The 13,264-nt window shown below is 45.2% G+C and overlaps 1 protein-coding gene across 1 annotated transcript in view; it reads right to left on the reverse strand.

Annotated features, from left to right (window-relative positions):
- LOC124712132 (nuclear hormone receptor FTZ-F1) overlaps positions 1–8,696 on the reverse strand; it is a 212,054-nt gene extending 203,358 nt beyond the window's left edge. The window contains exon 1 of the mRNA XM_047242434.1: positions 7,253–8,696. Coding sequence (XP_047098390.1) covers positions 7,253–7,970 — 718 coding nt within the window. The 5' untranslated portion in view covers positions 7,971–8,696. The remainder of the gene's footprint in view (positions 1–7,252) is intronic.
- Positions 8,697–13,264: the final 4,568 nt, after the last annotated feature.

Genomic DNA, 13,264 nt, shown 5'->3' on the forward strand with positions numbered 1-13,264 from the left:
CAATACACTGATCAGAAACTGGAACATAGTCTCAAAATAATCTAAATAGTGTTTTCACGATTGCGACACTTTTTCTCAGTCGACAAACTGTTTCTGAGAGAAATGCTGGACCCGGGAAACTTTCCTAAAGCAATGTGCATAATGCGTATCTGTGTACACGGTAGTGTGTCTTTAGGTCTAACCGCAAACCAAGAAGGCAGCTATCGAAGTAAATTTGGATTCGACAACATTACGTCATACGACATGGTGCTTACTAACTGATGCCTACAGGAGAAAATATAAAGTTTGAAGACGAACCTGAACCGTGGAGTGAAATGTCTACATAAGGAAAAGTGTTGCCAGAAGAGACAGTCGTGTTAAGTTCAGGAAAAATTATATGATCCATAGGATATCGAGGCCTAAAGCAATGAAAAAGTGACCTATAAAAATACCAGCCAGCCAGCAATACATAATGGCTACCCATCACCAGAATGAAGAGGAGAAGGAACGATAATTGCTCCATATTTATCTCACCCTGACGTAGACTGGGATGGTAATCGACATTAACTTTCGGTACAAGGCTTTTTTCTGTTCTGTGAACCTGTAAACGTGTCAATATTATAAGAGACTTCTTTTAGTGAGTATACGGCGAAGTAGCTCGCTGCTGAGCATCAGATCCTTGTTAAGCATGGATTAATGTCATAATTCCAAGGAATTATTCAAGTCTTGCTATGTTCAACGTAGCCGCCGCCAAGTGAGGGTGTTAGACCTGCCCATAACTGCAGCGCCTCGACCGCTCGGCTAATCCCACGCGGCCAGGTGGCAGAGTACTGGACGCATCATCGGGCACATACACCACTGATCAAAAGTATCCAGACGTCTGTAAGTAGACATTAATATGGTATGTGTCTACCCTTCGCCTTTATGGTGGCTTGAGCTCTACTGGGGACGAGATGCCTGAATGTCGGAGGAGGAATGGAAGGCCATTCTTCCTCAAGAGCCGAAACCAGAGAACGTAATGATGTTGGACGCTGGGGTCTACGACGAATTCGAAATTCTACCTCATCCCAAAGTGTTCCATTGGCTTCATGTCAGAACACTGGGCAGGCCAGTCCATTTCAGGAATGTTATGATCCACAAAGCATTACCTGAAGATGCTGCTTCGACAGGGTGCATTGCCATTCTAACATAAACAATCATAATCTCCGAACTGTTCTTCTACTGTATGCAGTACCCAAGTCTGTAAAACGCATCCGTATCATACCGCAACTACCGTTTCCTTAAGCACTATAAGGAGACCACATACTTACCACCAAAAACATCACCGTATCGTAACACCACCTCCACGGTACTTCACTGTTGGCACTTCGATCGAATTGCCACATGGCATAGCGTGGTTCATCACTCCATAGCATTCGGTTTTCAGTAATCCACTGTCCAGTAACGTCACTCTTTACACCACCTCGTGCTGCTTAACACTGACTACGGAAATGTGCGGCTCACGAGGAGCTACTCGACCATTGTACCCCTTTCTTTTTAACTCGTTGCGCACACTTATTGTGCTAGCACAATGCAAATCACGTGTGATTCATCCCCTTTATTTCATGTGATTTCTTACAGCCACCCTCCGCAACGCTCGATGGTCCCTGTTGATCAGTACACGAGGTGGCCCTGGTACTGATTTAGTTGTAGTTGGTTCTCCGCTTTTCCATTTCAAAATCACATCAACAGTCCACTTGGGCAGTTATAGAAGGGTTGAAAGGTCCCTGGTGGATTTGTTACTCCAGTGACTACTCCACTTTCGAAGTCAATGAGGTCTCCTGATCGACCCATACTGCCTTCACTGCTTGACTACTAATAACACTCTCATGACGTCTAATGGTTAATTCAGCGTTAGGCAGGGTTGTCCAGATACTTCTGATCAGTTAGTGTACTTTACTTGCTCGTGCTCAGATTAAAAAAAAAGTTTTACAACCGAAGCTATGCTTCATTTTTGTACTAGTGACGGCTCTCATTGCCATTGTATTACCATTTCTTCTTCAAAATTATGCTGGTCAAGAGGAGAACAGGATCTACATTGTCCTAAAAAAACGAAGTGTTCGACATATAGGTTAATGGAAGTAAAAACATAAACATGAAGAATGGTCTGGAAACAACAATGTTTTACTAGGTATGGTCCAGCTGGAGCTGGTATATACGTTGTACCCGTTGCCTCCCTCCAACCTTTTGAACTGACTTATCGAGCTAGTAATAGGGCCTATAGTTTAACCACAGCGCAACTTGGCAGACGAACATAAACATTATTTGTAATACACCTAAATTTCCGAATCCTTCACGGGAACGAAAAGCTCTTTATTTTAAATGGGAGGAACAGACGAACTACACGCGACATATGCGTGAAAAGCAACGCAATTCCCCGTAGCGGCCGAAAAGCTAGTGACACCAATTTCAGTCTTCGCATTCAATGCCAGTTCTCTTCACGTAGATTTTGCAACGTATTTATGCCCACGTAATTGTAGCGTGCTTTCGTATCTCGAGGTGTCGCACAGATAAAGCAAGATATAACGAAATTAGCTTCGTCGCTCTCTGCCGAGCAGATAACAATTATAAATACAGATAAAATGGAACGCGTGCGGAGCGATATGGACGCGACTGTACGCGCTGGCTCGCGAACTGTTCCACTTTCACTGTGGCGCGCTTGTACCCTGCCCAGCAAGATACGGCCAGTAGAAATACTGCTACACGCGTCGTAAACACGTCGCCGTTCTCGCTCCAAAGACGGACGACCCCTTGGCGACGATCATTCTACCACAGACAACCAGGCGCGTCGCGGCCTAGGCTATTGCGCCGTATCGATTCGCAGACACAAACCAGAATGGAGGTCAAGTAATGCTAGCTCGTTATGAAACAGGTATGGGATTCAGGACGTGACGACCAACCCATTCAAATTTCAGGGTGTTGAGCTGTGGTTTTCAAGTCGCCATCAAAGACAAAAACCCCTGTTCCATTGTCTACTTCCTTGCGACACTGTCGTCAACGCATTCGAGCTCCACTTCTATATCATAAAGGCCTCTCAAAATTAATATCAGAGGGAAGCATGTTTTCACCTAGATAAGACCGTATATGTTTACTATTTTTCGTCATGTCTTTTGTAAGCACTAAGGAGTGTCTGTTACGCAACACTGTGGTCCCGACATACCTCACCTTTTCCCTGGTCTCGCCTACGCACCTGCTAATAAAAATTATGTTAGCGTAGGTATGGAAAAACTTATCACATGTTATTTGTGTTAATTCAGGTAGAAAATTGGTATCTTCTACAAAGAAGTCAACCAATGTATGACCATTGCATATTCTTCGAAGACGAAGACGAAGAAGAAGAAGAAAAAGAAAAATAAGAAGAAGACAAGCTGAATACAACAGGTACAGCGATATTTCTGAATTAGTCTCTACTGTTGTGCAGAATATTTTGTCATCAGTTCACTTGTCAATCAAAATGTAGAATGGGGAACAGTTATATATATAACGTCTAGCATGTAGTTAATTTCGACGCTGAGTGAGTGGACTGTCTGTTAAGCAACAAGACAACCCGAGCAATTATTGATTTGACAATCGTTACTCATAGTTCTTTTATAAATAAAAATTTTGAGTCCTGAAAGCATGTCCTGAGCAGACACGTGACTCAGATGAGGAGGGACCGGCTTCAACGTGAACTATCGAAACTGTGGAAAAGGTGAATTTGATAGCCCGGAAGGGGAACTGCTCCCCAGTAGGTGCCCGTACCTAGAACACAACACCACCGAGTTCGGTATACACGAGGTATACGCAACAAATATCCAACTATCAGCACAAAATTTTACTATTCGCTAGCGTTAATTACTTCACACTTGAGGTCTAAGGAGCACCCGAAGCTTCAGAGATCATAATAATCGTATTACTATAAACCTCAATATGGTTAAAATGGCTCTGAGCACTATGGGGCTTAACTTCTGAGGCCATCAGTCCCCTAGAACTTAGAACTACTTAAACCAAACTAACATAAGGACATCACACACACCCATGCCCGAGGCAGGATTCGAAACTGCGACCGTAGCGGTCGCAAGGGGTCCAGACTGCAGCGCCTAGAACCGCTCGGCCACATCGGCCGGCCAAACTTCAATATATTTACAAGTGTACTGTTAAACCATCTAATCTTTCGCGTGAAGTTACAAATCAACATATGCACCCCTGATCGCATCAGCGGCGTTTATTGATTTGTGTGTGTGTGGTTTTTTAATTTTTTTTATTATTGTGTCACAGCGAAATACTGCAAGTGACTGGCCACTCGGTTTGATGCGCATAGCGCAAGGCGTGTAAACAGCCGCAGTGATTAGCACACTGGACTCGCATTTGACAGGACGGCAGTTCAAACCTGCGTCCAGCCGTTCGGACTTAGGTTTTTCGTGATTTACCTGAATCGCTTCAGGCAAATGCCGGGATGGTTTCTTTGACAGGACACGGCCGATTTCCTTCCCCATCCTTTGCTAATTCAAGCTTGCGCTCCGTCTCTAATGACCTCGTCATCGACAGGACGTTGAACACTAATCTGCTCCTCCTTCTCTAATTTGACGTGATCCCATTTCATCTCGTAGACGCACCGTGTTTATAGATCGTAAAGGCATTGATGTATCTTTCAAGCAATATGATGGCTGGATCTTCTGGAGCTAAAGTGCCATGTGCAAGTGGCAAATGGCTCTGAGCACTATGGGACTCAACTGCTGAGGTCATTAGTCCCCTAGAACTTAGAACTAGTTAAACCTAACTAACCTAAGGACATCACAAACATCCATGCCCGAGGCAGGATTCGAACCTGCGACCGTAGCGGTCTTGCGGTTCCAGACTGCAGCGCCTTTAACCGCACGGCCACTTCGTGCAAGTGGCAGAAATGCTTTGTTCAAGACTTATTGCATTTAATGCAGTATAATCCTAACTTCATTGACGAGTTCTGTCTGCATAAACAGAGCTAGTCATTTCGTTTGAACAACTGAAGGACATGCTCTCGCTCTTAGGTTACTCATAAGACCATTTTCTTAACGGTTTGTATACGTTCTCCAAGCATGAATCAAGCTGTATAGTGTAACTTGAAGAAGCATGAATCAAGCTGTATAGTGTAACTTGAAGCACCTTAAAGACACTGCTGCTCATACTTTGCTTTAAACGACGCTCACTCAAGGACAACAGAAAGTTAAGACAAAACAAGTGGTGCAGTATTTAATGGGGAGCTCGCTAACAGTAAACACTGCCGCGTCCGCATCCACCACATCGGGAAACACACACATGTGGTGGCACGTGGCAAAAGCAGCAACAAGACGAACGCAGTACCTATTTGCGCCGTCTCAGTATACACGCCGTCCTCACGTGGCTTGCTGTCTGCTGGACTATCAAAACAACTATTCCCAAACACCTAGCACAGCAGCTGCCGCGTGGAATGAAGCAAGTTCCACTTCTGGCAACAGTCAAGGAATGTCTATGTGTCAACTAAAAACATATGCGATGTCTCCGCATACCCATCACTTTTCGGACCTTCACGATGTTTCAAGGACGCTTCGTATTGCCGTCCTCACGAACGATCGTTGTGCACTACTGATGCTCACAACGCAGCATTGTTACGCAAATTCAACGGATTCTTTACTTGTTACGCCAGCACTGTCTGCCCGTACAGGTAGGTAGTAATAAAAGATGCAGCACACTGGGCAAGAACGTATCCCAGACGCTTGTAGTCCTGGCTCTGGGCCAATCTTAACATCGTAACACTGCCCGTTTCCTATAGCTCACTTGTGTTTCTAGTGCTCGGCTACTGTTAAAAAAGTAACGACGAACCATCTTTCGTAAAGTGTAAGATGAACGACCAAGCATATGGCAAAATCATAAATGAGACGCAAGTCACCCATGCAATATGAAGATTTGATATCTATGGAACGCCTTTTGAGTTTTTCTCGGCCTCTGGTACGTACAATAATGGTACGTAGTCACGATAGCTTAATGGTTGTACCCTGCGACCATCAACTCATTTCAGAGTCAATCTTGCACTGTGCAACCGAGTGTGCTCCGCTTCGAAATTTCAGGGCATATTAAAACTTCATGGCGGAAGTGCGTCTTTATGCGACATAACATTTTAGCAGGATGATCTTTAAAACAAATTAAGAGGAAACGCGGTGCCGAAAGATATCTTCGAGAAAACTGCTGCGCGGACGCATTCTAGACTTGTCACAATGAAAAAAATACTGCAATCAGGCGAGTTATTGACTGGAGAGTCGTTTGAATTTCGTGCGATATCTAAACTTGTGGCTTCAGGTGTTTGTCTATGCAACAGGAAAATCAGAAGTTCATCGGTTAACTGAAGGAATTTGTTTCTGGCAATTAACGTGGCTTCCATCTTTGGCAACGCTTCCTTCGGATATGTGAAAGCACAGAGTTGTGCAGTTGTTCGGATTCTGAGTTAAACGTAACTTATTCCCCTACAAATGGCTGAGACGCGATTCTCAGGTGGGGGAATTGACAAACCATCCCATCTCCAATACGACCGTATCTAGTAAAAACCCGTGTTTTAAAAAATAACTTTACTTCTTGGTTAAGAACCAGCTGTCACGGTCAAACTATCTAAACACGGGGCTCGTTAGAAGTAATTTAATATCCACAATGAATCTTTCGCTCTGCAGCGGAGCGTGCGTTGCTTTGAAACTTCCTGGCAGACTGCTCGCGGAAGCATGCTACCGTATTCGAGGCTCGATCCGGCACATAATTTTAAGCTAATTTAATATGCTATGACATTCCACGCGTCCAGACAGAAATACCACTGTATATAACCCCCCCCCCCCAACTTCCTTAACTTTGTTTCCTCTACATGTTACCACATTTGAAATTTTTTAAAGATAACTGCGAATAAACAGATAGCTCTCCCAAAATTTTCGGCTGTCATATAAGAGCAGTATCACTAATAAGTTATATGATCAGCACAGACTACACAGCAGCCGGATGCCTTGATTTGAATTTCTAGTTGACTAATATTCTACACACCCACATTTCGAAGGCTTCTACACACTGCTCTTCGTGTCTTTGTAGTGTCTATGTTCTGGCACCATAGAAGGTTGCATTCCACACCTAACATTTCCGCGACATTTGTCTTAGCTTATTATTCGGGAGCCTACAGTAGATTTCACTTTTTCCTACAAAAGTTTACACTGAGAACGTAAGCACGTTATTTGCGAAATGCATGAGAAGAGGAGAGGGCACTCACCTTCTAGCTTCATGCCGACTTCGAGGCACTTCTGGAAGCGGCAGTAGGGGCAGCGTTTCCGCTGAGTCTTGTCGATGTGACAGCTGCGGTCCGCGACGCACGTGTACACTTTCTTGTTCTGGACGGTGCGCTTGAAGAAGCCCTTGCAGCTCTCGCAGGTGAGCAGGCCGTAGTGGTAACCGGACACCTTGTCGCCGCAGACGGGGCACAGCTCCTCGATGACGTCCTTGGTGTCGGGCAGCTCGGCGACCACGGAGCCGGCCGCGCCGGCCACCGCCGCCGCCCCCGCGGCCGCGCCGCCGCCCACCGCCGCGCCGGACGCGCCGCCGTAGCCGCCGCCCACGTCCATGCCGGCTACGGCGACGCCGCCGCCTGCCAGCGAGAACAGATAGGACGCGTCCATGTTACTGAAGCAATGGCCCTGCTGTTGCTGGTGCTGCTGCGCCAGCGGCGGCTGCTGCTGCTGCTGTTGTTGTTGTTGGTAGCCGCCGCCGTAGCTGGCAGAGCCGCCCCCGGCCGTGCTCCCCATGGGCGGCGGCGAACAGTACAGCGGAGGCGGCATGCTACTGCTGCCGGGCGCCGTCGACGCCACGCTCGTCGTCACTATCGCGCCCGAGTGGTGCGGGCTACCACTGGCGCTGCCCGTCGGACTTAAATTAAACGGCGACATGTTCATGTAGACCATAGCGGCAGAATGGTGCTCCATGTCCAATAGCATATTACACAAAGTTGTATATTCGCTTGCCTCTTTCTACACGGTGCGTATTGGTTACGTTACTAGGCTCCTGGCCGGGATGTCTTTATAGTACAACAATACTACACAGTGCACTGTGTATATCTTAATACGCGTTGCAAAATGTCTGGCAGTGTCAATGAGATCTGAGGGACAGTTAAGTTAAATTCGAGTTCTGGTTGTGTTCGAACCTATCACAGTCACTACACTAGTTGTAGAGGAAACCCCACCCCTCTAATTAGGGGAGGGACGCAAGGCGCCAATATAACAATGGCCAGCACAATCGTATTTTGAGCGCACTTCACGGTGCTCTTTCTCATAAGAGATATTTTTAAGTCCGGAGTCCGATAGTGACTCATTCATGTAGTTACACAAAACTGTGGCACAACCTCGAGGTTTCACTGTATTCAACTCCTCAGTCAAAATTGTGGATCAGTATCACAGTCACATACAACACGAAGTACGTAGTATTCACGCATTTCCACTACGTGTCGAATTTCCAATTCCATTAATGAAATAAATTTAAAAAAATAGTAGGTCAATTCGCTCAGTCACACGAGTTCACAGTATCACACACGCGCAAAGTGACGGTAACCACGGCGAAGTAATAATCCAACAGGCAGGTGGACAGCGTCACGATGGCGAGGCTGAACGATGCAACACAGTAGTGGTACCACCAACACTTGTCCACGCTCGAGACTAACTGACAGCACGGCGCCGCCGGCCGAGCCAAACCCCCTAGCCCGCCCCTCCAAGCGCGCCTATCCCCTCCGCGAGCTCCCCTCCCGCCGGTGATACAATGGATAATGATTAGGAACCTATGTAATAAGTGAAAGTGAGTGGCTGACCCACTTTCTACAGAACCAGGTCTATGTTACACACATGCAGCAGCAGGCGGCAAGCGAGAGTGGTCCAGGGGAAGGGGCGGCGGCAGCCGAGAGTCGTGGAGGGGGGAAAGTGGAAGGGGCGCCTGGTAGGGGGGGTAGCCGCCGTGGTGGGGGCCCTGTCCCACTGACCTACTTGCTTCGTGTCGGCTACCAGCAAACTTCGACCCGCGAATGCCGCAAAAATTGCAGTTTCCAGCTGGGCCCGTTTTCACTTTCGATAGCTCCGAATGAAACCGAAAGTTAAGCTGCAGGATGAAGCGCAATGATTATGAGGAGCGCTTAGCGCCGACATTCCATTACAGTTTCTTTGTGCTGTTGCATCGGTAATTAGAGAGCTTTTCGGCGCCCCAGCGTGTACCCTTGACATCTTGACGCACTTCTGTACCTCAGATACTAAATTTGCACATACATTTAAAGAAGTGTAATTTCTGAATGCAAGATTATCTCAAAAGAGACGAACCAATGACATGAAGAAACAATACATAGTTGACTTTAACGAAAACTTGACTTCACCCAAGGGAAAAAAAACAACTTCTGTGTACCTGCACCATCTGAGATGAATCCACCTGCTGAAATCTACTGAAGTGACACCAATCACTTCAATCAAAATAGTTTGCAAATGTGAATAAATGGAAATAGTGCAAACTAAATAGCATTTATAGATGTTACTGTGATGGTTAATACCAAGCTAACAGTAGAAACAGTGGACACTACAGTGGAAGTTGCTCGTATAAAGTCAGCAGAAAATAAAGACAACAGTAACGTTAACTGATTTGTTTGAACCTGTTTTTCTTCAAGCTCTCAAGTGACTTACGGAACATCAGTAACTACACAGAAATAAGTAGGAGAAACTTCCAATTCTACGAGTTCTCGAAATCTTGAACATCAGCGTTGAAACAGTATAGCTTAAATGATACTAGTATTATGGAGCATGGGCCATCGCCGTATCAAGTTTATATTATTAATCAGTTACGGCTCGAGAATGAAGTAAGATCAACAAAGAATTCAGTTTTCTGAGTTGAGAGTTTACCGCAGCATATTTTGCGAGCCGCCCAGTGTGCCACCAATCTCGCATTAACAGCGGCAAGTAGGCTAGCTCAAAAACTGTGTAACCAAGGTGTGCTTGTGGTACGTGTGTAACGGAAATGCTGAGCCGCAACGCGGCTAAAGGCCTCTTTCTTCAGTGGCTAAATATTGCTTCTATAAGTCATTAGCGTATTTTAATTGTAACAGCTTGCGCTCTGCAGGAGTGTGAATGGCTGAAGCTAATGACAAATACAGCTACAGCACTCCTATAAATCATAAGCTGTTTAAAACATCACACAAGACAACGTAACTTCGTCCGTCCCTGATCATATAACAGACCTTTTGATTACAATACTACACTAATCAATTTGCAAAATGTTATGGAAACAAAATTACCTAAATTTTGTGAAGTTTTGTCACTGAATTCGAAACTAAAGCTAAAACTCGCATATTAGCTCATGTTTTCAAACTGTTACTATTACCAGAACCTGTAGTTACTTTCATCTTATATTTCGACTTATAACAATCGGCAGCATTCCTGAGCAAGTTTCAATTCTCACAGCACTGTCATTCCATAAGGGGTACATGCTCTACACGTGGTCATCGCGCCAACAATAACATTGTGGTCAGGTATGGGACTTCGGTGCACATGAACTGTTGTAATAAAAGTGGACATGGCTTTCACAAGAATTTTATTGTGATGTACTTTCACAGATGGTTATCTACTACAAAAAGGCAACAATGTCTCGAATTTATTAATTAATCATATAACTTCTGCTATATTTGCGATGAAGTGACATTATCTTCGATGAAGTTTTCAATTGCGCCTTCTGAGGAAATGAATATTTTCAAAAAAAAATTATTTGTAATGAAAAACAACGAAGGACCATCTGTGCGTCACAAGGCTGCTCGTGACAATTTGTAGACGCTAATGGTCAAAGGCGATGAAAAATGGGTTTACCACTTAGAACCGGAAACAAAACTGCAATTCAAGGAGTGTCGCCACACCACCTCTCCTCCTTACTCGATAAAGTTATGGTTACGGTCTTCTTGGACGCTGAAGGGATTGTTCTGTTCGATGCATTCCCTCATTGTGCAACGATCAACACGGAAGGGTACTCAGCTGCCCTGAGGAAATTGAAGAAACTACTTCAGCTTGTTCCTTGCCAAAAAAATGCAAACTAACTTCTCCTTCTCCACGACAACACACGGCCTCATACAAGTCTGCGCACCAGTGAAGAGTTCACAACTCAAAAGTACACTGGACTGTTTTTCCTCATCCACCCTACAGCCCCGATGTCGCACCTCCCGACTTCCATCTGCTTGGCTCAGTGAAGGATGCACTCCGCGGGAAGCAGTACGTGGACGATGGGGAGGTTATTAATGCACCAAGACGGGCTTCGACGTCGACTAGTAGAGTGGTACCATGCAGGCATAGAGGCCATCCCAGTAACGATGCATAAGGGCATCGAACTTAATGGAGATTATGTTGAAAATGGGGTTTTATAGCCAAAAGACTGGGGAATAATATGGTCTAGTGGAATCCTGAGTAAAATCAATCTGCTATCAGAAAAAAATGTGTTGTATTAATTATTGAACGGCACTTGTAGAAGTGTACGTTTCGCAGTATCATCTCGATTTCTTCCCACCAAACTGTGGTGACGTGAGAGATGGACATAGTGTGCGTTTTCACCTAAGTATTTCACTGAAGGAGCAAAGCTATAAAGGGAAATGGGAGTACTGTCATCTGATTATTGTTGTATCGCAAATAGGGACGCTTCTGCAACACGTTACCAGAGCCACCCGAAAAGAGACGTTCTAAAGGTATTTGACATTTTTCCATCTTTCTCATCCGTGATAAACTTTAGCTTTGGCCGATTCCGTGCTACGTATGCTGGTTCGGTCTGATATTTCAATGCATACCTATGCAGGTAGGCCTCCCGACATGCATTTTGGCTGCCGCAGCTTTAGTAAAGACAACGTTTTCATGCTTGTGTGTGACATTTATCTGGAAAAAAGATGTCTACATTTAGATAAAAAGCATCCGCTTTAGAATCTCTTCTTACCCTGTATATAAACGTTTCGTCACACGTATAATACCGGCTGTTGGCCAGAATTACTAAACACAGCCTTCCGAAATTCCTTCACCAAAGAAGATGAAGTAAATATTCCAGAATTCGAATCAAGAACAGACGTCAACACGAGTAACATAGAAGTAGATATCCTCGGAGTAGTGAAGCAACTTAAATCATGTGGTGTCACCGCCAGACACCACACTTGCTAGGTGGTAGCCTTTAAATCGACCGCGGTCCGTTAGTATACGTCGGACCCGCCTGTCGCCACTATCAGTGATTGCAGACCGAGCGCCGCCACACGGCAGGTCTAGTCTAGAGAGACTCCCTAGCACTCGCCCCAGTTGTACAGCCGACTTTGCTAGCAATGGTTCACTGACAAATTACGCTCTCATTTGCCGAGACGATAGTTAGCATAGCCTTCAGCTACGTCATTTGTTACGACCTAGCAAGGCGCCATATTCAGTTACTGTCTTCTGAACAGATAATATTGTGAGTCATTAATGGATTAAAGTTAAGTATCAAAGTAATTACGTCCGCTTTCTGAATTCTAATTCCTTGTCATGTTCCAGACCTCACGTCAGTATAGTCCTTCCCTCCTCACGCCAGCCTGCGTGAGCTAAAACGCGTGCATTTCGGCCTCCTCTAGTAACACGGTGTTGGCTCTTCTGCCAACACTACAAATCACTTAATAAAAGCAAGTCTTCTGGTCCAGACTGTATACCAATTAGGTTCCATTCGGAGTATACTGATGCAATAGCTCCATACTTAACTATCATATACAATAGTTCGCTCGACGAAAGATCCGTACCGTCCACAGCTCGTGGTCGTGCGGTAGCGTTCTCGCTTCCCGCGCCCGGGTTCCCGGGTTCGATTCCCGGCGGGGTCAGGGATTTTCTCTGCCTCGTGATGGCTGGGTGTTGTGTGATGTCCTTAGGTTAGTTAGGTTTAAGTAGTTCTAAGTTCTAGGGGACTGATGACCATAGATGTTACGTCCCATAGTGCTCAGAGCCATTTTTTGAAAGATCCGTACCCAAAGGCTGGAAAGCTGCACAGGTCACAGCAATATTCAAGAAAGGTAGTAGGAGTAATCCACTAAATTACAGGCCCATATCATTAACGTCGATATGCTGCAGGATATTGTATTCGACCATTACGAATTACCTCGAAGAATACGGTCTATTGATACACAGTTAACACGGATTTAGAAAATATCGTTCTTGTGAAACACAGCCAGCTCTTTACTCGCACAAAGTGTTGAGTGCTACTGACAAGGGATTTAAAATGGATTCCG

Source organism: Schistocerca piceifrons, chromosome 1 (assembly GCF_021461385.2).
Source record: "Schistocerca piceifrons isolate TAMUIC-IGC-003096 chromosome 1, iqSchPice1.1, whole genome shotgun sequence".
Taxonomy (NCBI): domain Eukaryota; kingdom Metazoa; phylum Arthropoda; class Insecta; order Orthoptera; family Acrididae; genus Schistocerca; species Schistocerca piceifrons.